Below are 22,947 nucleotides of genomic sequence, written 5' to 3'. Positions count from 1 at the left end.
TCCTTGCAGGCTCCCCCAACCAAGTCATTCTCTTGTTGGACATGACCCTTTGCTTTGGGGAAAAGAAATCCTGTTCCATGATCTTAGTAGGCCTTAAGTAGGAGGTGGGGTATTATCCACTTTTATCTGATTCTCTTTAGAATGTTGACTTCTAACACCTCACCGTTTTTAGCCAGAGTAGGCCTTGGCTTTTTTCTCTTCTCTCCTCTCCAATCCCCTTTCCTCCCTTCCTTCCCATTCTTTTGCTCCTCCCTTCCCTTCCTATCCCCTCTTCTTTCTCTCTCTAAACATAGGGACAGCTGGAAACAAACAGAGGTCCTTCTTTGAAATGCCATTTATGGTCAAGAATTTAGAAACTGAACAGGACTGCCCAACAAAATAACTTATAAATGAACTGACTGGCATACTATAATCTAGATTATACCAAATCAATATCTCAAGTCTATAGAATGGTGGTTACCAGGGTTGGGAGTAGAGGTTGTGGGAGTTATTTCTGAATGAGTGGAGGGTTTCAGGGTTTTTCTTTTTGTTGTTGTTGTTTATATTTTTCGAGGTAGGGTCTCACTCTAGCTCATGCTGACCTGGAATTCACTATGGAGTCTCAGGGTGACCTCAAACTTGAGGGTTTCACTTTTGTAAGGTTTCAAAGTTCTTCAAAAAATCACCAAAATCCAACAAGCCAGGCATGGTGGCACATGTTTTTTAATCCCAGCCCTTGAGAGGCAGAGGTAGGAGGATCGCTGTGAGTTCAAGACCACCTTGAGACTATATAGCTAATTCCAGCAGGTCAGCCTAGACCAGAATGAGATCCTGCTTCAAAAAAACAAACAACAACAACAAAAAAGGTTCCGCAGATCTAACGCATAACACTGTGAACAGACTCAAACTAGTGAATTGTGTTTTTCAAAGTGGTTAACATAGTAAATAGACAGTATGATGTCTGCCACTGAGTTGACAAGTTTATTTTGCAGGAAAGAAACATCTAGACAATGCCACAGACAACTCTAGACTATCACAGTGTCATATACAAAGGGAAAATGCTCACAATGACAGTACAGAGGCTCTGAGATGTCAAGTGCTTCTGATTCAAGAAGTGAAAATATCCCCAAAATGGGTTTTAATGTCCTCACAGGGATCCAAGCTTTACTGCTTAACATTTGGTAAATGAGACCATCAGAACATCCTATCATAACTTCTGGTGAAAACCAAGCTTTTTATTAATACTTAAACTAATTACCTATGTGGCACAACTCCATACAAATATTTAAAACCCTACTTCCTTGGTCAAGTGATGTACTGTTTGAATTCATTAAATATATTTAGACTTCTCTACTAAAGAAACAAACACAACTACATAACTGCATGGCATAGACTCAGTGCTTTCACAGGAATACTAGTACTCAAGGGACAAAGGTGGACCCTGGCAGGTCTGCAGAAGCCAGGAGGGAAATCATGGTAAATTAGGTCTATACATGAAAGTATTAAAGACACCTTCCCTGAAATATACACAACATGTCATGCCAAATCTCATTTATACAGAAAACTGGTAATATTGGTGGATTGCACATACATTTTACACATTTCCAAAATAGAATAACTTAAATATTAAAACGTACCTTTATGTCACCAGTGTAACTGGCTTTAAGCACAACAAATGGCAATATTCAATACAAAAATCACAAAATCCAGTAATTTTAAATGCTGTATATCTCAGTAGGTATCTTCCTATCACCTACTCAAACTATAGACAGCAATGTTTTTAAGCTAATCTAGCATTTATAACCTAACTAGAAATTTATGCGAAACACGATTTTATGTTCAAATATGGAAATAAGTAACATAATTCCAAAACCCAAAAGTATTCCAGCATTCTGCAGGAAGAAATATCCCCAGCGGCTACATCCATGGTCACTGGCGTCATTGTGTAGCATCTCAGGAACCTTCAAGAAAAGAATTAACAGTTAGGTTCCAGATCCACTGTCTTGTAAGTGTCTCAGAACAGTATACTAGCTCCAGCTGGATACATAAAGGGGCAGTTCTGCAAAGCGTGGTTGCGTGCCCACGGCCTGCGGCTGGTGACACTACACAGCGTTTCCTAGCAGTTATGGTGTTCTGAGCAGGTAAACGTTTAGTTTGCTCTACTGCTAGGTGGAGACCTTAGTTTCCTGCTTCAGCTAAATTAACTAGAACAAGTGGTTCACTCTCATGCAGAGGAACATACACTGTAGCAGTAAGACTGGTGTTGTCATGTGGACTTTGGTGATTTGGATTTTATTCCTTTGCCAAGTGGAAGAATACGATTGGATTCCACTGTCAACAAAGACACACTAAGTATCATGACATATGCACAGCATGTGGCTTAGGTAAGTTTGTCTTCAAATTTATAGATAACGCGGGGCCTTATTTTCTATATATATCCAGATATAGACTGAGTTGGATAAAGTTATCCATGTGACCAAAAAAATAACCTCAAAGGGACCTATAATCTTATCTGCCACCAGTTTGGACTTCTCATCACTGGGATGGAAGCCTTATTTCTTTAAATTTTGTTGTCGTTGTTTTGTTTTTTTCAAGGTAGGGTCTCACTCTAGCCTAGGCTGACCTGGAACTTACTAGGTAGTCTCAGGGTGGCCTCCAACTCAGTGATCCTCCTACCTCTGTCTCCCATCCAATCAAATTTTATTACACATTTCCTCTATTGAGACAATGCTGTTTGACTTTAGGACTTACCATATCAACCAGAGCGACATACATGAACAAGCCTGCAGTAAGTGCAAATATCCACATAGACACGTTTTCTGCATAATGCCCAATGAAAATTCCTGTCGCCATTCCAAGATAGGCCAGCATGGCTGACAAAGCATTGTACAGCACGGCCTGCTTGACGGTCATGCCTGCCTTTAGTAAAACAGCAAAGTCACCTGGAACACAGAACACAAAGGTATCTAGGGGACTACTCTTTGAAGAAAACTGTCCAAGTTTTGTTGTTGTTTCGAGGCCCAGGTCTCACTCTGTAGTTCTAGGCTGGCCCTGAACTCACAGCAACTTTCCTACCTCTGCCTTCTGGGTGCTGGAATTTAAAAGTATACACCACCATATCCAGCAATTGTCCAATTTTGTGAGGAGAGAAAAATACCCAGGACTGCAGCAGTGTTAATCAGTATAAGTCACCCCAACAGCTTTACAGGCTAAACTTTTTAGCCAACATTTTCTGCAGACTTTCACTTTGTCAGTGACTGGCAAATACCAGAAGTCTACTGTTACGCTCTAGGAATATCTTCAAGGGGCTTATAACTGCCACAGCATTTAGGAGGTAGAGGTAGGAGGATCAGTTCAGTTATCCTAGGCTATATATAGAGTCTGAGGTCAGCCCGGGCTACATGAGATTCTATCTCAAAAAATCTAAAATAGGTAGACATGGTGGTGCATGCCTTTATTTTTCTTTTGTTTATTTTATTTATTTATTTGAGAGTGACAGACAGAGAGAGAAAGAGGCAGAGAAAGAGAGAGAATGGACACGCCAGGGCCTCCAGCCACTGCAAATGAACTCCAGACGCGTGCGCCCCCTTGTGCATCTGGGTAACGTGGGTCCTGGGGAATTGAGCCTCGAACTGGGGTCCTTTGGCTTCACAGGCAAGCACTTAACCGCTAAGCCATCTCTCCAGCCCTGGTGCATGCCTTTAATTCCAGCACCTGAGAGGCAGAGGTAGGAGGATCACTGTGAGCTGGAGGTCACTCTGGGCTAAAGCGAGACCCTACATAGAGAAACTAAAAAAAAAAAAGAAACAAAAATCTAGGCTCCAAAAAGGGGGTGGAGGGTGCAGAACCTACATGAAATGATCAGCCTGGTAAAGGTAACACATAGGGCTGGGGAGATGGCCTAGCGGTTAAGCGTTTGCCTGTGAAGCCTAAGGACCCCGGTTCGAGGCTCGGTTCCCCAGGTCCCACGTTAGCCAGATGCACAAGGGGGCGTACGCGTCTGGAGTTCGTTTGCAGAGGCTGGAAGCCCTGGCACGCCCATTCTCTCTCTCTCACTCTATCTGTCTTTCTCCCTGTGTCTGTCACTCTCAAATAAATAAATAAATAAATAAATTAATAAATAAATTAATTAATTAATTAAAAAAAAAAGGTGACACATAATTCAGAGCTAGTGAGTATAGGCCTGGGACTGTGGTTCAGTGGGTAGAACACTTGCTCAGTGTGCATGAAGCCCTGGATTCCATCCCCATAAGCCAGGTGTGGGGGAATACATCTGAAATCCTAGCCTGCCATCCCAGCACTGGGCAGGTAGAGGAGGATCAGGAATTCCAAATCATCCTCAGATACATAGTGACTTTGAGGCTAAGCCTAGGCTACATGAGACCCTATCTCAAAAAGAAAAAAAAAAAGAGCTAGTGAGTGCCACATTACAACTACAATAAGAGAAAAGATGCGTGGAGATGGAAGTGGTTGAGAGGGGCTTCATGGGGCATGAAGGTTTGAGATGGGGAATGTAAATGAGGTAAAGGCTCACACCAGCATAGGGAAAGGAGTCTACTGGCAACTATTTTCTTCTTCCAAATGGCCAAACACATGGGAGGGACAAAAGTGTAGCTGGTGTCAAAGTGTCTGTGAACAAGTATGTGCCTATGAGGATGCAAAGTAGGACATGTGCTGAGATCCAAAACAACCAGGAAAGTTTTAGGTTCTTGGCAGAGAAGAGCACTTACAGTACAATGCATTAGCTCCCTTCAGCTCCAATCTTCATAGTCTGTTTTAGGTAGTACTCAGGTTTGAACCCAGGGCCTCACACATGCTAGGAAAGCACTCATACTGAGCAATATCCTTTGTCCCGAATCTTCTTCTCTAACATCTTGCTATTAATGAAGAAATGATTCCTCTACATGCTGTAGTCTTTTTAAAAAATATTTTATTTATTTGCGTGCACGTATGTGTGTGTGTGTGTGTGTGAGAGAGAGAGAGAGAGAGAGAGAAAGAGAGAGAGAGAGAGAGAGAGAGAGAGAGAGAGAGAGAGAGAGAGAATGGGCATACCAAGTGTCTCTAGCCACTGCAAATAAACTCCAGATGCAAGTGCCACCTTATGCATCTGGCTTTATGTGGGTACTGGGGAACTAAACGTAGATTCTTTGGCTTTACTGGCAGGTGCCTTAACTACCAAGTTATCCCTCCAGCCCTGCTGTAGTCTCTCTCTTTTTTTTTTTTTGAGGTAGAGTCTTGCTCTAGCCCAGGCTGACCTGGAACTCACTCTAATCCCAGGCTGGCCTCAAACTCATGGCAAACTTCCTACCTCTGTCTTCCTAGTACTGCAATTAAAGGTGTGTACCACCCTACCCGACTCTAGCTAATTATTTTCTTGTGGTGTCAAAATTCTGTCTGGAAACAAGCTTGTGCCTAGAGAGAAAAGATGAGTTGGGTAAGCAAACTGTGCAAAGGCCTGGAGGTATGAAGCCTGCTGGAATGTACTTCACCCAAGCCTGTGGGCCCCAGAACAGTCCACTCACATGCAAGACAGTGTCGATGGTTCTCTTACCTAACTCATGAGGCAGCTCGTGACAGAACACAGCAACAGAAGTGCTCAGTCCACTTGACAAGCCTTCAGTAAAAGCAGCGCCTGAAAAGTCAGTCAGATGAGGTTTTAAATCTCATCAGTACAGAAATGAGGACAAGAAGTACATTATATTTTGGCTATGCATAGATACAACCTTTCTGAGCCTTTACCTTCTTTATCAGCAACCTAAGGTCTCATCTCACTGGGTTTCAGTTTCCCAGAGAAGCATGAGCAGATGTGACAGAGAAGGGAAGAAAACCCCTTCTGCAGTCAGGAGTACATATACTTCCTTGGCCTCAAAGGGATTTGCTGTCAATAGGCTTGTTTTCATATGTTCTTTCACCAGTTTATAAGGAGACTGAGATATGGACTGCCTCCCACTCAAAGAGCAAATGTGGGCTGGAGAGATGGCTCAGCAGTTAAGGTGCTTGCCTGCAAAGCCTAATGACCTGAGTTCAATTTCCCTGTATCCACATAGAGTCAGATGCATGAAGTGGTGCATGCATCTGGAGTTTACTTGCAGGGGCTGGAGGCCCTGGCCTGCCCATTCTCTCTGTCTCGCTTCTATCTTGGTCTGCTTGCAAATAAACAATTTTTTTTTTTTAAAGAAAAGAGTGAATGTATGTACAACTGAGTAATGATGAAACACACATTTGGATTTCCTCCTTTGTCTGCCTATGCTGTGTCTAACACAGTGTGGGGGAAGAAAATGGAGCCCCAGGGAGCTAAGGCCTGGCTCAAAGCAACACTGCCTTCTTGGACAGGTGTCCCCTTTACAGGTGTCTGCTGCCCAGTCTGTAATTGCTACCACAGCTTTTCTGGAGCAAAATTACTAACATCTGTTAAGTATATTGTCTCCCAATTGTGGTACAACAATGTAACAAAAAATGTCTGTAATTCTTCATTGGTTGGAGTTGGAGTTATCAGTATATGAAGATTCCTTTAGCATAGCAGAAAAGATGACTGAAAAGATTTGATCTTAAGAACACAGTTATATTATTAATAAGGGAACTTCAAGGTATAAGGGGGGAGGTTCCACACATATTCCATACAAAAGCATGATTTTACATGCTCTATCACTGAGTGAGGGCCTCAGCCAAAGCACATTTGATAGTGTCAACTGAGGGAACAGGCTAGGCACAGATCCTAGTTTAACTGCATCTAACATTTACAGAATACTGCATTGTTAAAACAGAGAAGATTCTGGTCACCTTGGAAGTCATTGCTATCCTCATCTAAACTAACCTATTCTTTGTTACATTTGACTGGACATTCAATGTGACACTTCCAAGTCCACCAACAAGGAAAAAATATGGAGCTGTGTACCAATTGCCAGGCCATCACTGAAGTTGTGTAGGCCATCACCCATTATCACCATCCAAGCCAAGGTGGCAATGCCAGCATCCTTCAGTTCCTCCCGAGAGTAGCGCTGGCTGTGACTGTGGGGGTGGTGGTTCTGGTGGTGGTGGTGATGCAGGATGTGATGGTAGTCATGGTGGTGGTGGATGAGGTCATCTGACTGGCCCAGAGTGTCATGGAAATGGGAATGGCATTTGTTCTTGCACCCCCGGGGCACATATTCGTTGTAGACTTCTTGAGGGTGAGCATGGGCTATCATGACCTCCTCTTCTTCCAAGATTGCTGGCTGCTGAGAATCAAAGGGGGACGGCTCTTGGGAGTCTGCTCGTAAATAGCTTTCAGGTCCTACAGATGAACACAAAGAACATGAGAATGAAAGAAAAGACTTGTCTATGCATTCAAACACATTTCCAACATCTCACTGGCAAGCTAATGATCATTAAGGTGTGGGTTCTCTCTCACACTTGCAGGACTGAACAGCAGTGGAATAGTGATGAGAAATGTCAAATAGGTTCCAAACTATCTTCAAAAATATATATATTTCAAGGCTGGAAACAATGCTTAGTGGTGAAGGCGCTTGCCAGAGAAGCCTAAAGACCCACGTTCAACTCTCCAGATCCCACATAAGCCAGATGCACAAAGGTGAGGCAAGCACAAGGTCACACATGCCCACTAGGTGGCGCAAGCACTGGGAGTGAGATTTCAACGGCTGAGGCCCTGACATGCCAATTCTCTGTGTCTCTATCTCATTCATGGTTAATAGGGAGACCACATCCATATAATAAAATCCTGTCAACTAACCTCTTATTTTTGGAGGGTAAAATTCAAGGAAAAACAAGATACTATGAATTATTTTTTACACCTTTAATCCCAGCACTTAGGAGGATCACTTATGAATTCAAAGCCAGCCTGAGCTCGAATGACACTCTGCTTCATAAAAAAAGAAGAAAAAAGCATTTATTAGTTGTAATCCCATTACAGGAGGACTGCTTGAGTTCAAGGTTGAAGGCCCGACTGGGCTACAGAGTGACATCTAGCCTAAAAAAGAGAAGTATTTATTATCTGGTTAAGTAAATATACAGTAGCAATAAAGTTTGTCTTACACCCTGTTATCAATTTTCTTGGGAGCAATCTTGGCCCTGATATAATTCTTGGGTAGCTATTTCATCCCATTGTTACAAACTGTACTGAGGTCTGTCCAGAAAGCTGAAGAGGAAAGAAGAGTAAAAATATTTCCTTTGCTCTTCAGAAAAAAATAGCATATTGGAAAACACAGGGTGAACAGAAAAGCTTAGAGACAGGCAGTAGCAAGAATACAGTTTTTTACTCCCTCCAGCCAGTGACTATCTGTTGAGCACCTATGCTGTGCTAGGCATTCTGGGGTTTTTTTTTTTTTGTTGTTGTTGTTACTGTTTGTTGAGTCTCACTATGTAGACAATGGCTTCAAACTCATAATCTTCCCACCTCAGCCTCCAAGTGCTAGGATTATGGACAAGTGTCATCAAGTCCGGTTGTGCTGGGGGATGCAGTAGAACACAGGAGAAAGACCTCCAGGGAGAAGGGCGCTGAGCAGAAACCTAAAGGACACAGGGATTTATGTGAAACTCAGGGAGAAGGGCTTTAACCCTTGCACTCAGGAGTAGGAGGCCTATGAGTTTGAGGCCACCCTGAAACTACATAGTGAATTTTAGGTCAGTCTGGACTACAGCAAGATCCTACTTCAGAAAACAAAAACAAAAACAAAAACAAAACAAAAAAACCACACTATCATATCATGTTGCAGTTTTGTTGCCCCAAATGATTATTTAATCATGAAAATGTGTTTGCAAATTCAAGATGAGAAGCAACTAAGGGCAATATTTGATCCCAGATTGGCCTTTGGACCACTTTTTTCCTTTGCTGGGGGCAAAGGAATTAAGACAATTGGAAAAAAGAATAAGGTCTACAGCCCAAAGAAGGGCACTGTATCAACATACACATCGTAACTAAACGGGGGTAAGAGCAAGGATCTGAAGAAACATCTGCTGATGTGCACAAGGGCAAAGAAACATTGTGTCTGTGACTGACTCTTGAGCAGGTCAGGAAAATATGTGTGTGCCTGGAGCAGAGGAGAGTAACAGACATAGACCTGAGGAAGAAGATACAGGAGATTGATTGTGCTGTTCAATTTCTAGCATTCAATCCTTGCCTTTGAGAGGCTGAGGAAGGAAGATCGCTATGAGTTCTAGGCCAGCCTTCCTACAGAGTGAATTCCAGGTAAGTCTGGGATCAAGTGCAACACTACCTCAAAAATCAATCAATCAATAAAAAGGCAACTACACACAAACAACCTACTTGTTAACATTTTTGGTGTGTGTATAATAAGTATGGTGTGGTATGTATATGTATAGCATACATGTGCAGACGTGTGTGCTTTATGTACATGCGTGTGTAGACCAGACAAATATTTTGGGTATTGTCCTCTTCTGCTCTTCCACATTGATCCTTGAGATACAGCCTTTCTCTGAAACACAAACCTGTGAGCCCCAGGCGTTCTGATTCTTTGGTCTTTGCTCTGATAGACATGGGGTTACAGGCATGTGTGGCCATGCTGCTTTTTTACGCGGCTGCTGTATCAGGCCCTTATTCTTGTGTGACAAGTTCTCTAACTTCCTGAGTCATTCCCACAACCCTGACACTTAAATATTTTTTCTGAGACAGGGTGTCAGGTATTCAAAGGCTGGCCTTGGACATACTATGTAGCAGAGGATGACCCTAACTTTCTGATATTCCTGCTTTCACCTCTGAGTGCCAGGGTTTACAGGTATGTACCACCTCAACCAGCTTAGTAATGCTGTTTGCACCCAGGGCTTTATGTATGCTAGGCAAGCTGATCTACCAACTGAGCTACACCTCTAGCTCCAATTTTCTTTCTTTTTCTTTGTTTTTTGAGGTAGGGTCTCTCTCTAGCCCAGGCTGACCTGGAATTTACTATGTAGTCTCAGGCTGGCCTTGAACTCACAGCAATCTTCCTACCTCTGCCTCCAGAGTGTTGGGATTAAAGGTGTATGTCACCATGCCTACCTAGCTCCAGTTTATTTTAAATAGTCTTTTCTTTTTTTAAAAAAAAAAAAAAACATATTGTGTTTTTTTGGGAGAGAAAGAGACATTGAGAGAGGAAGGGAGGGAGGGAGGGAGGGACAGAGGGAGAGAGAGAGAGAGAGAGAGAGAGAGAGAGAGAGAGAGAGAGACAGACAGAGAGAGACAGAGAGAGAGAGAGAGAGAGAGAGAGAGAGAGAGAGAGAGAGGGAGAGAAAATAGGTATGCCAAGGTCTGTAGCCACTGCAAACAAACTCCACACACATGCACCACCTAGTGCATCTGGAGAACCGAACCCAAGTCCTTAGGCAAGTGCCTTAACTGCTAAGCCATCTCTCTAGGCCAATAGCTCTAGTTTTTAAAGGCAACTTTTAATTTTAATTTAAGTTTTAGCTGAGCATGGTGGCACACACCTGTAATCCCAGCATTTGGGAGGCAGAGGTAGGAGGATTAATGTGAGTTTGAGACTAGCCTGGGACTACAGAGTGAGTTCCAGGTCAGGCCAGGCTACAGTGAAACCTTACCCCAATAAATAAATAAATAAAATAAAGTTTTAGCTGAAATTTGTGTTTTAATCATCTACAAAGCCCAAAGGGTCCAGTTTTCTTTCACAGGTATACTTTACATATGCACAGACATCCAGCACATATTGAAAGAGAAAAATAAGAAAAATACATTTTGTGTTTAATTAAAGGATAATGGAATCCAGACTTTGTTTTTACAGCAAGACTAGTGACATTTCAAAAACACAAGACCTCATTTATTGACCTGTTTCAACAGTTCTCACAGTACAGATAAAAAAAGTTAACCACAGGGAGCAAGTCTGGCTCATGCTATGTCTCCCATAATAGTAACGGGACCTCTCCTTACTGAAGCAGAGCACACTTACTAACGTGTGCTTCACCTATGCTGGACACCACTCGAAACCTAAATCTTACATGACAACGGAGACAAAAATGTAACTACTCAATTTTCTTTTTTTTAATTTTTTTATTAACATTTTCCATGATTATAAAATATATCCCATGGTAATTCCCTCCCTCCCCACCCCCACACTTTCCCGTTTGAAATTCCATTCTCGATCATATTACCTCCCCATTACAATCATTGTAATTACATATATACAATATCAACCTATTAAGTATCCTCCTCGCTTCCTTTCTCCACCCTTTATGTCTCCTTTTCAACTTACTGGCCTCTGCTACTAAGTATTTTCATTCTCACGCAAAAGCCCAGTCATCTGTAGCTAGGATCCACATATGAGAGAGAACATGTGGCGCTTGGCTTTCTGGGCCTGGGTTACCTCACTTAGTATAATACTTTCCAGGTCCATCCATTTTTCTGCAAATTTCATAACTTCATTTTTCTTTACCGCTGAGTAGAACTCCATTGTATAAATGTACCACATCTTCATTATCCACTCATCTGTTGAGGGACATCTAGGCTGGTTCCATTTCCCAGCTATTATAAATTGAGCGCAATAAACATGGTTGAGCATGTACTTCTAAGGAAATGAGATGAGTCCTTTGGATATATGCCTAGGAGCGCTATAGCTGGGTCATATGGTAGATCAATCTCTAGCTGCTTTAGGAACCTCCACACTGATTTCCACAATGGCTGGACCAGATTGCATTCCCACCAGCAGTGCAGAAGGGTTCCTTTTTTTCCACATCCCCGCCAACATTTATAATCATTTGTTTTCATGATGGTGGCCAATCTGACAGGAGTGAGATGGAATCTCAATGTAGTTTTAATCTGCATTTCCCTGATGACTAGTGACGTAGAACATTTTTTTAGATGCTTATATGCCATTCGTATTTCTTCCTTTGAGAATGCTCTATTTAGCTCCTTAGCCCATTTTTTGATTGGCTTGTTTGATTCCTTATTATTTAACTTTTTGAGTTCTTTGTATATCCTAGATATTAATCCTCTATCAGATATATAGCTGGCGAAGATTTTTTCCCATTCTGTAGGTTGCCTCTTTGCTTTTTTCACTGTGTCCTTTGCGGTGCAAAATCTTTGTAATTTCATTAGGTCCCAGTGGTTAATCTGTGGTTTTATTGCCTGAGCAATTGGGGTTGTATTCAGAAAGTCTTTGCCAAGACCAATATGTTGAAGGGTTTCCCCTACTTTTTCCTCTAGCAGTTTCAAAGTTTCCGGTCTGATGTTAAGGTCTTTAATCCATTTGGACTTAATTCTTGTGCATGGCGAGAGAGAAGAATCTATTTTCATCCTTCTGCAGATATTTATCCAGTTTTCAAAACACCATTTGCTGAAGAGGCTGTCTCTTCTCCAATGAGTATTTTTGGCATTTTTATCGAATATCAGGTGGCTATAGCTACTTGGGCTTACATCTGGGTCCTCTATTCTGTTCCACTGATCTACATGTCTGTTTTTGTGCCAGTACCATGCTGTTTTTGTTACTATGGCTCTGTAGTATAGGTTAAAATCAGGTATGGTGATACCACCAGCCTCTTTTTTGTCGCTCAGTATTATTTTAGATATTCGAGGTTTTTTGTGATTCCAAATGAATTTTTGGATTGTTTTTTCTATTTCCATGAAGAAAGCCTTTGGAATTTTGATAGGGATTGCATTAAATGTGTAGATTGCTTTAGGTAAGATTGCCATTTTCACGATATTGATTCTACCAATCCAGGAACAAGGGATGTTTCTCCACTTTCTAGTGTCTTCTGCAATTTCTCGCTTGAGTGTTTTAAAGTTCTCATTGTATAAATTCTTTACTTCCTTGGTTAGGTTTCTTCCAAGGTATTTTATTTTTTTTGATGCAATTGTGAATGGGAGTGATTCTCTGATTTCATCCTCTGTGTGTTTGTTGTTAGCATATATGAAGGCTACTGATTTCTGTGTATTTATTTTGTATCCTGCTACATTGCTGTAGGTTTTGATCAGCTCTAACAGCTTGCTAGTAGAGTCTTTAGGGTCCTTTATGTATAGAATCATGTCATCTGCAAATAATGATAACTTGATTTCTTCCTTTCCAATTTATATCCCTTTTATGTGTGTCTCTTGCCTCATTGCTATGGCTAAGACTTCCAAAACTATATTAAATAGTAGTGGGGACAGTGGACACCCTTGTCCCTGATTTTAGTGGAAAAGCTTCCAGTTTTTCCCCATTTAGTAATATGTTGGCTGTAGGCGTGTCATAAATAGCCTTTATTGTATTGAGATATGTTCCTTCTATTCCCAGTCTCTGTAGGACTTTTATCATGAAGGGATGTTGGATTTTGTCAAATGCTTTCTCTGCATCTAATGAGATGATCATGTGATTTTTGTCCTTCAACCCGTTTATGTAATGTATTACATTTATAGATTTGCTTATGTTGAACCATCCCTGCATCTCTGGGATAAAGCCTACTTGGTCAGGGTGAATGAACTTTTTGATATACTCTTGTATTCTGTTTGCCAATATTTTGTTGAGAATTTTTGCATCTATGTTCATGAGGGAGATTGGTCTGTAATTTTCTTTTTTTGTTCTATCTTTGCCTGGTTTTGGTATCAGGGTGATGCTGGCCTCATAGAAAGAGTTTGGTAGAATTCCTTCTTTTTCTATTTCCTGGAAAAGCTTAAGAAGCAATGGTGTTAGCTCTTCCTTAAAAGTCTGGTAAAATTCAGCAGTGAATCCATCCGGGCCTGGGCTTTTTTTAGTTGGGAGATTATTGATAACTGTTCAGATCTCCATGTTTGTTATAGGTCTATTTAAGTGATTAATCTCATTTTGATTTAATTTAGGTAGGTCATATAGATCAAGGAAATCATCCATTTCTTTCAGACTTTCATACTTTGTGGAGTATATGCTTTTATAGTATGTCCCTATAATTTTTTGAATTTCTCTGGAATCTGTTGTGATGTTACCTTGTTCATCTCTGATTTTATTAATTTGTGTCTCTTCTCTCTTTCTTTTGGTCAGATTTGCTAAGGGTTTATCAATCTTGTTTATCCTTTCAAAAAACCAACTCTTTGTTTCATTAATTCTTTGGATTGTTCTTTTTGTTTCTATTTCATTAATTTCGGCCCTAATCTTTATTATTTCTTCCCGTCTACTAATTTTTGGTTTGCCTTGTTCTTCTTTTTCCAAGGCTTTAAGGCGAAGCATTAGGTCGTTTACTTGCGACCTTTCTAATTTCTTAATATAGGCACTTAAGGCTATAAATTTACCTCTTAGAACTGCCTTCATTGTGTCCCAGAGATTTTGGTATGTTGTGTTCTCATTATTATTTGACTCTATAAATTTTTTGATTTCTTCATTGACCCACTCATCATTTAGTAGTGTATTGTTTAGTTTCCATGATTTTGTGTATGCTCTATAGCCTTTCTTGCTACTGATTTGTAGTTTAATTCCATTGTGGTCAGATAGAATGCAAGGAATTATTTCAATTTTCCTGAATTTGTTAAGATTTGCTTTGTGTCCTAATATATGGTCTATTTTAGAGAATGTTCCATGTGCTGCTGAAAAGAATGTATATTCTGCAGCCTTTGGATGAAATGTCCTGTATATATCTGTTAGGTCCATTCCTTCTATGACCTCATTTAGTCCAGATGCCTCTCTGTTTATTCTTTCCCTGGATGACCTGTCAATTGATGAGAGTGGGGTGTTAAAGTCACCCACCACCACTGTGTTTGGTGTTATCTGTGACCTTAGTTCTAATAGTGTTTGTTTGACTAATTTGGGAGCCCCCATGTTAGGTGCATATATGTTTAGGATTGTAATGTCCTCCTGTTGGAGTGTGCCCTTAATCAATATAAAGTGACCTTCCTTATCTTTCTTGACTAACGTCGGACTAAAGTCTACCCTGTCTGATATTAGGATAGCAACCCCTGCTTGTTTTCTAGGCCCATTTGCTTGAAACACCATCTTCCAACCTTTCACCCTAAGATAATGTCTATCCTTTGTAGAAAGGTGAGTTTCTTGAAGACAACAAATTGTAGGATCCTGCTTTTTAACCCAGTCTGCAAATCTATGTCTTTTCGTTGGGGCATTGAGACCGTTGATATTAAGAGATATTATTGAAAGGTGTGTATTTATGTTTGCCATTTTTGTGTGTGTGTGTTACTGGTTCTACCTGTGCTCTCTTCTGTTAACTGGTATTTGAGTATAGCTGTTTTTTTCTAGGTTCCTTATATGTGTGCTTTTCCTTTTCTTCAGCATGGAGGATTCTATCAAGTATTTTCTGTAGAGCTGGTTTTGTCTTCAAATACTCCTTTAACCTGCTTTTGTCATGGAATGTCTTTATTTCTCCATCTATTTGAATGGATAACTTTGCAGGATAAAGTAACCTTGGTTGACAATTGTTATCTTTCAGAACTTGGAATATATCACTCCAAGCCCTTCTGGCTTTAAAAGTTTGTGTTGAATAATCTGCTGTAATCCTGATGGGCTTGCTTTTGTAGGTCACTTGATTTTTCTCTCTAACTGCTTTCAATATTTTTTCTTTGGTTTGTGTGTTTGGAAGTTTGATTATAATGTGGCGAGGAGAGGTTCTTTCTGGGTTTTGTCTGGCTGGGGTTCTAAAGGCTTCCTGTATCTGTATTGGCACCTCTTTCCCAATTTGGGGGAAATTTTCCTCTATGATTTTGTTGAAGATGCCTACTATGCCTCTGGAGTGGATTTCTTCTCCTTCTACTATGCCCTGAATTCTTATATTGGATCTTTTCATAGTGTCCCGAATATCTTGAAATTCCCACTCATACTTTTCTATAAGTTTGTCTTTCTCTTTGTTGGACTGCATTAGGTCTGCCACCTGGTCTTCTAGCTTAGATATTCTGTCTTCTCCCTCATCCATCCTACTGGTGAGATTTTCTACAGAGTTTTTTATTTCATTAACTGTGTTCTTCATTGCTAGTAATTCTGACTGGTTTTTCTTTATTATTTCTATTTCCCTATTTATGTCTTGTATTGCCTTCTTTATTTCATTAAATTGGTGTCCTGCCTCTTCTTTGATTCCTTTGATTTCCTCTTTGATTTCCTCTTTGATTTCTTCTTTGATTATTTTCATGTGTTCTTTGACCTCTTTGAACATATTTATAATTATTCTTTTGAACTCTTTCTCAGGTATTTCCTCTAACTCTTTCTCACTGGAGGACATTTCTGATGCATTAATACTTTTAGGTGGATTTATATCGTCTTGCTTTTTAGTGTTTCTTGTGTTATAATGTATATATTTTTGCATCTTGGATTAAGTTAATGCTTGGATTTTCTAGCTAGCTGTGTATTCTTAGCTGTATCAATTGATTTGATGTAATATATTTTCAGGGTAGGACCTTAAGGTATTAGGTGTGGCTCTTAAGACTCTCAGAGTAGCTACAAAGATGTTCTTAGGGGTTGAGTTTCCCTGCTATAGGAGTATTCAAGCAGGCTGAGTGGAATAAAATACAGGTAGATTCTAAAATTTAACTAAACACTGTACACATTCAATCAAAAACAGCCCCGAGTATGTATGCAAGAGTAGTTATTATAATGGCCAGATCCTCTATCAACGAAGAGGTTTAGATTTCTGGTCTGTTGAGGGATCCAAGTCAGCTTGTGACCAAGTGAGACCCTTCCCTGGTGCAATCCCAGTTACCTTGGGTGATTTTGGTCTCAGTCAAGTTGCTGCCTGGGTTGTCGGGCTGCTGTTCTGATTTCTGGAGCTGGGCACTTGCTTTTCCTACGGGGCAAACCGAGCCGCTGCTGCTGCCTCTGCTGCTGTCGTAGCTGCCACCACCGGAGCCACCACTGCTGCTGAAGCTGCTGTTGCCGTGTCCACCGCTGCTGCTCCCCCCGAAGCTGCTGCTGCGGGATCTGCCGCCGCTGCCGCTCCTGGGTCCGCTGCTGCTGGGGCCGCTGGTAGTGGTGCTGTAGCCGCTGAAGTTGCTGCCGAACTCTGCTCCTGCTTGGGTTCCGCCGTCAGCCCAAGTTGGCGTGGCCGGTCCCGGGCCGCTGCTGTGTTTGCTGGAGCTGGGTTCAGGCGGTGGGTGAGGGGAGGGAGCCACGGCTGCTCTGGTTGTCTTGCTGCTCCACGTGTGCTTCTACCTCGCGGTCTTCTCCTCCGCTGCTCGCTGCCACTCTCCCCTCACGTTTCCCGAGTTGCGGAGAGCGCGGTGCGAGGGGAAAATCCCGCACCTGGCTTCTCCTGCGGCTTGAGTCGAGAGTCTGGCGGCTTTCTGCTGCGCCAAGGTTGCGGTGATTGGCCGAGCTGCCACAGCCGCCCTTCCCGCCTGTGCAGGCTCTGGATGCTCTATAACTCTTCCACTTCTCCGCTGCCGCCTTAATTTCCTATACACCTCCCTTTTTAGTAAGAGTGTGTATTCTGCTGAGTTTTTTTGGTCTTTTTCCCCCCTAGGCTGCTTTGGCGTGGTACCTACGCCGCCATCTTAACCGGAAGTCCCTAACTACTCAATTTTCCAAATATAACACCAACTTTAAAAATTTTTTTTGGTTTTCCAAAGTAGGGTCTCACTATAGCCAAGACTGACCTGGAATTCAGTATGTAGTACTAGGCTGGTCTTGAACTCAGTTATCCTCCTACCTCAGCCTCTTGAGGGCTAGGATTACAGGCGTGCACCACCAATGCCTGGCTGATGCCAAATTAAAAAAAAAAAAATTCATTCATGAACAGGGACATGGTGGTGGGGGTAGAAGGAGACAGAACATGCATGCAAGGGCTTCTTGCCACTGCTAATGAACTCCAGACAAATGTGCCACATTGTGCATCTGGCTTTACATAGGTACTAGGGAACTGAACTCAGTCAGGCTTTGCAAGTAAGTCCTTTTAACCACTGAGCCATCTCCCCAACCCATGGCACAGGTTTTTTTTTTTCTTTCCCCAAGGTAGGGTCTGGCTCTAGCCCAGGCTGACCTGGAATTCACCATGTATTCTCAGGCTGGCCTTGAACTCACAGTGATCCTCCTACCTCTGCCTCCTGAGTGCTGGGATTAAAGGCAGGTGCCACCATGCCCAGCAACGTTAGGTATTATGAGGCATTTTTGCTGGGATTAAAGGTGTGTGCCATCATGCTTGGCAACACCAAATTTAAAAAATTATGTATTTTGAGAAAGAGAATGGGTATACTAGGGCTGCAAACAAACTATACCAATGTGCCACTTTGTGCATCTGGCTTTATGTAGGTATTAGGGAATCAAACTCACCCAGGAGGCTTTACAAACAAGAGCCTTTAACCACTCAGCAACCTCTCCAGCCCTGTTATGGCACCAAATTTTAAACACAGTAGGTATAGGAATCTGGCATAGATAAATTATAAGAGTAGGACAACTGTGTCTACAAATGGGCACCAAGTGGTGATGTAATTAATGTTTTGTATATTGATTATGGTGGCAAAAGTATGCATTTGTGAAAAATCCATACAACTACACTTAAAGTTAGGTAGATGAGTAGAAAGCAAAAACACAAAAATTCCTATCACTTGAATTATAATCCATCTGTGTGTACAACAGTACTTTGCAAACAGATTCATGACGAATCTGGAGTTGGGAAGCACTCACCATGTTTCACGTCCTCACCTAGTCAGAAAATGTGAAGGAAGTGAGTAAGCGCAAGCAGTGCCAGTAAGTTCACGCCACATTTCTGGGGCTCTAGTTCAGAGAATGTGATTTGAAACCTCAGTACTAAAAGGAGTTCTAGAGCATTGTAAAGGAGATTTTTGGTTGGGGGAGATGTACTAATCCTCCAACATTTGCATTCCATCTTCCCAGTCCCTGTCCTTAAGCTATATACAGCTCAGTTCTGACTACCCCAGAAATCTCTAGGTCAAATCTCTACTCATACTGGTACAAAACTTCACTAGATACTGACACCTACGATCTCTAGCACTGATTTCCCTAAAGAAATTCCTTATGACTGCAGTGAGAAGAGGTGGAAGGAGTCTGATAAAATTACTTTTATTTTGGTTTTTTGAAGTAGGGTCTCACTCTACTTCAGGCTGACCTGGAATTCACTATGTAGTCTCAGGGTGGCCTTCCACTCTCGGAGATCCTCCTACCTCTGCCTCCTGAGTGCTGGGATTAAAGGCTTGCACCACCACCTTTTGACACATTACCACATGAACTCATCACCCTGTTAGGCAGCAAACAAACAAGATTTCTGTTAGCCTCACAGTGATGAGCTCCTGAGGAGAGTATTCTGCCTACAGCCACACACAGGAGCATTCATGCTCACTCCGCCTATTCACCTTCCACTCCCCTCTTCACTTGCACAGTCCCAGTCGCAGGGTGCACAGCTCCCTCTGCATGGCACACCACACTTGTTTTTGGGACAGGGTCAACCCTGAGGACTCAGATCCTTGAGAAATGCAGTTTAGAGTAAGCTTCTCCTTCACTTGGATTCTGCTCCTCGGAGGGCCCCTAGCATGCACAGATCCACACTTGAGAGTTCTTGAGATAGTGTGTTTAAAGTATGAGATACACAAGAAAATAAACACAAAAGGACATAGCTCCACATCTTCTAAATAGCCCCACCAGTATACAAATCCCAGAGCAATAAAGTCTTGTCAGCCCCAGAGCCACTCGTGGACTTACGTTCATCTGTATCTACTTTTTCCTCATTTGTTGAAAGCTGAGATTCATACTTTGATAACTGCTTCTTAATCTCCATGTCATCATCATTTTCAGGTTTTTTCTGATTCTAAAATAGTAAGGGAAAGCAACACTTTCAAACAGTTGATTTGCTCATGTGCGTAGCTTCCAATAAACCATGGCAACAGTGCTAGTGGGCTTGCCTAGCACATTTGAGGCCCTGGGTCTAGTCCTCGGCACCATATCTAACCAAAAGGCAGTGAAGTAAAAGCTACAGAGAAACACCACAGGGGACTAGACAGAGAGCTTGGCAGTTAAGGAGCTAGCTTGCAAAGGATTAAGACCCAGGTTCGATTTCCTAGATCCCATGGCAAGCCAGATGCACAAGGTGGTGCATGTATCTGGAGTTTGCTTGCAGTGGCTAGAGGCCCTGGCACACTCATTCTATTTCTCTCTCCCTTTTTCTAATAAATAAATAAAAATAATAAAAAATTTTAAAAAGAAAACAGACCACAGTATTAACACACCTCTACTAGAATACAAGCATCCCAGGGCAAGCAGGGCCTGAACTTACTTATTTGCACTGCACCTAACTCTCAGCTCTGTCGGAAAGGTAGAGTGCCTGAGTCATAGAGAAAAACAACAGGTGAATCTTCCTGGGTGTCCCCTGCACTGTCTAGTGTGAGTGTGTCTTCCACAAGCTACACAGAACCCCTGGGAGTTGGCAGAAACACACATACTCAAGCCACACTCACCACTGGGAAATTAGAATGTAGATTTTAATTAGATCCCGGGCTGACTCATCTACACATTAAAATTGACAAACTCCACCTGAGGTTATTAACTTAGAAGCAGTTAGAGGCATTTCCTCCAGGCACGCAATAATCTGAAATGAATGCCTGGTTTTCTTAGGACCTTTTTTGAACATGAAACACATACTTTAACTTTTTTTCTTGGTTCTTCAAGATAGGGTCTCACTCTAGCCCAGGGTGACCTGGAGTTCACTATGTAGTCTCAGGGTGGCCTTGAACTCACAGCAATCCTCCTACCTCTGCCTCTGGAGTACTGGGATTAAAGGTGTGCACCACCACACCCAGCTACTTTTTTAAGTATAGAAATGAAATTATTTTTCCTTAGTAAAACATCATTAACATGTCTTTCCTGTTTAAATAAGTCTCAGACTTGAAATTATCATTGGGCTTTTAAATTTTATTTACTTATTATTATTAATTTTTTTGGTTTTTTGAGATACAGTCTTGTTCTAGCTCAGGCTGACCTGGAATTCACAATGTAGTTTCAGGGTGGCCTTGCACTCATGGCAATCCTCCTACTTCTGCCTCCTGAGTGCTGGGATTAATGGTGTGTGCCACCATGCCCAGCAAAAATTTTTATATATTAATTTTTTTGATACTGAGCCAGCATTGAATTTGTAGCAATCTGCTTGCTTCAGCCTTTGGGATACTGGGATTACTATCACTGGCTTTTTAAAAATTTTTATTTATTGATTAGACGGGGGAGGGAGGAAGATAGAGAAAGAATGGGCACACCAGGGCCTCCAACTCCTGAAAATGAATTCCAGATGGATGTGCCACATTGTGCATCTGGCTTATGTGGGTCCTGGGGAATCAAACATGGGTCCTTTGGCTTTACAGGCAAGTGCCTTACATACTAAGCTATCTCTATAGCCCTTGTTTTTTTTTTTTTTAAATTTTTTTTCTTTATTCATTTACTTGAGAGAGATAGAAAGAGACAGATATATATAGAGAAAATGAGTGCGCCAGGGCTTCTAGCCACCGCAAACAAACTCCAGACGCATGTGCCACCTTATGCATCTGGCTTATGTGGGTATTGGGGAATTGAACCTGGGTCCTTTGATTTTGCAGGCAAGCACCTTAACCACTACGCCATCTCTCCAGCCCTTACTGACCATTTTTTTTAAGGTAGGGTCTCGCTCTAGCCCAAGCTGACCTGGAATTCACTATGTAATCTCAGGATGGCCTTGAACTCACGGCAGTCCTCCTACCTCTGCCTCCCAAGTGCTGGGATTAAATGCGTGTGCCACCATGTCCAGCTACTGGCTGTTTTTAAACATTCCAAATGTCAGGATTGACAGACTGTCGCTCTCTGAGTCCAAGAACCAATGTACAAAAGTCACACTGAGCAACAGTGCCTCTGTGCTATCTACTTACGTAGAGGATAATGGTTTTTTTTTGGTTTTTGAGGTAGGGTCTAACTCTAGCCCAGCCTGACCTGGAATTCACTCTGTATTCTCAGGGTGGCCTTGAATTCACAGCACTCTTCCTACCTCTGCCTCCTGAGTACTGGGATTAAAGGCGTGTGCCACCATGCCCACCTAAGATAATGTTTTAAATGGCAGAAATTATCACACAAATAATACATTTATTTGTTGTACTTTTAAGTGTAATTTAGTCACCTGAAGTTAGATTATAGATCTAAGAGCATGCGCGCACACACACACACACAAATCGATACTTTTTTTTCTTTTTGGTGCTGGGACTGAACCCAGAGTCATCTCCCCCAACCCCCGTGAGGTAGTGTTTTGCTTTAGCCCAGGCTGACATGGAATTCACTATGTACTCTCAGGGTAGCCTTGAATTCATGGTGATCCTCCCACCTCTGCCTCCCAAGTGCTGGGATTAAAGGCATGTGCCATCAAGCCTAGCTCAGAGTTTCACACATTCTAAACACATGCTCCATCACTGAGCTACAGACAAATCTTCATCTTTACTCCTAGCATAATGCTTCAGGAGAGGAAGTACTTAAAAATAAAATAAATAAATTCAGGTACTTTTTATATTTAGTTTTCTTTTCTCTTCTCTTTTCTTTTCTGTTTTTCAAGGTATGGTCTTACTCTAGCCCAGGCTGACCTGGAATTCACTATGTCTTCTTAGTGTTGCTTGGACTCACTGCAATCCACCTACCTCTAACACCTGAGTGCTGAGATTAAAGGTGTGCGCCACCATGCCCGGCAAGGATGTCTTACGCAACTTTTGTTGATGCCCACTGGGCAAGGAATGTAGAACTTACAGCTTACGCAATTTTTGTTTTTCTTTTTTCTTTCTTTTTTTCAAGGTAGTATCTCACTCTAGCCTAGGCTGGGCTGACCTGGAACTCACTTTGTAGCCTCAGGCTGGCCTCAGAATCATGGCAATCCTCCAGGGGTATCTGGAGGCCTCCTGAGTTCTGGGATTAAAAGCATGCACCATCATGCCTGGTTTAAGCAATTCCTTTATTCCACAAGTATTCAGGACCTGGCATGCCCTCCATGTTAAATGCTGGCAGTACAACATACAAGACAGACAGTCTGTGTTGCTATGGCACTCCCACTGACAGGAGGGGGATTTAACAGATCATGACTGTGTTAATTCTATGCCTGCTAGTCACTGACACATTTTATAACAAAAAAGCCCAC

General features: G+C 41.9%; 1 protein-coding gene across 1 annotated transcript in view; it reads right to left on the bottom strand.

Annotated features, from left to right (window-relative positions):
* Window positions 1-946: 946 nt before the first annotated feature.
* The window catches only part of Slc39a6 (solute carrier family 39 member 6), a 42,444-nt gene continuing 20,443 nt past the window's right edge, over window positions 947-22,947 (bottom strand). The window contains exons 6-10 of the mRNA XM_004666779.3: window positions 19,518-19,623; window positions 6,875-7,252; window positions 5,531-5,611; window positions 2,731-2,921; window positions 947-1,940 (exon numbers count right to left, since the gene is read on the bottom strand). Coding sequence (XP_004666836.1) covers window positions 1,788-1,940; window positions 2,731-2,921; window positions 5,531-5,611; window positions 6,875-7,252; window positions 19,518-19,623 — 909 coding nt within the window. The 3' untranslated portion in view covers window positions 947-1,787. The remainder of the gene's footprint in view (window positions 1,941-2,730; window positions 2,922-5,530; window positions 5,612-6,874; window positions 7,253-19,517; window positions 19,624-22,947) is intronic.

The sequence above is a fragment of the Jaculus jaculus genome, chromosome 15 (assembly GCF_020740685.1).
Source record: "Jaculus jaculus isolate mJacJac1 chromosome 15, mJacJac1.mat.Y.cur, whole genome shotgun sequence".
In the NCBI taxonomy this organism is placed as follows: Eukaryota; Metazoa; Chordata; class Mammalia; order Rodentia; family Dipodidae; genus Jaculus; species Jaculus jaculus.
The sequence above is the reverse complement of the archived record's forward strand: the minus strand, read 5'-3'. Positions and strand labels throughout refer to the sequence as shown.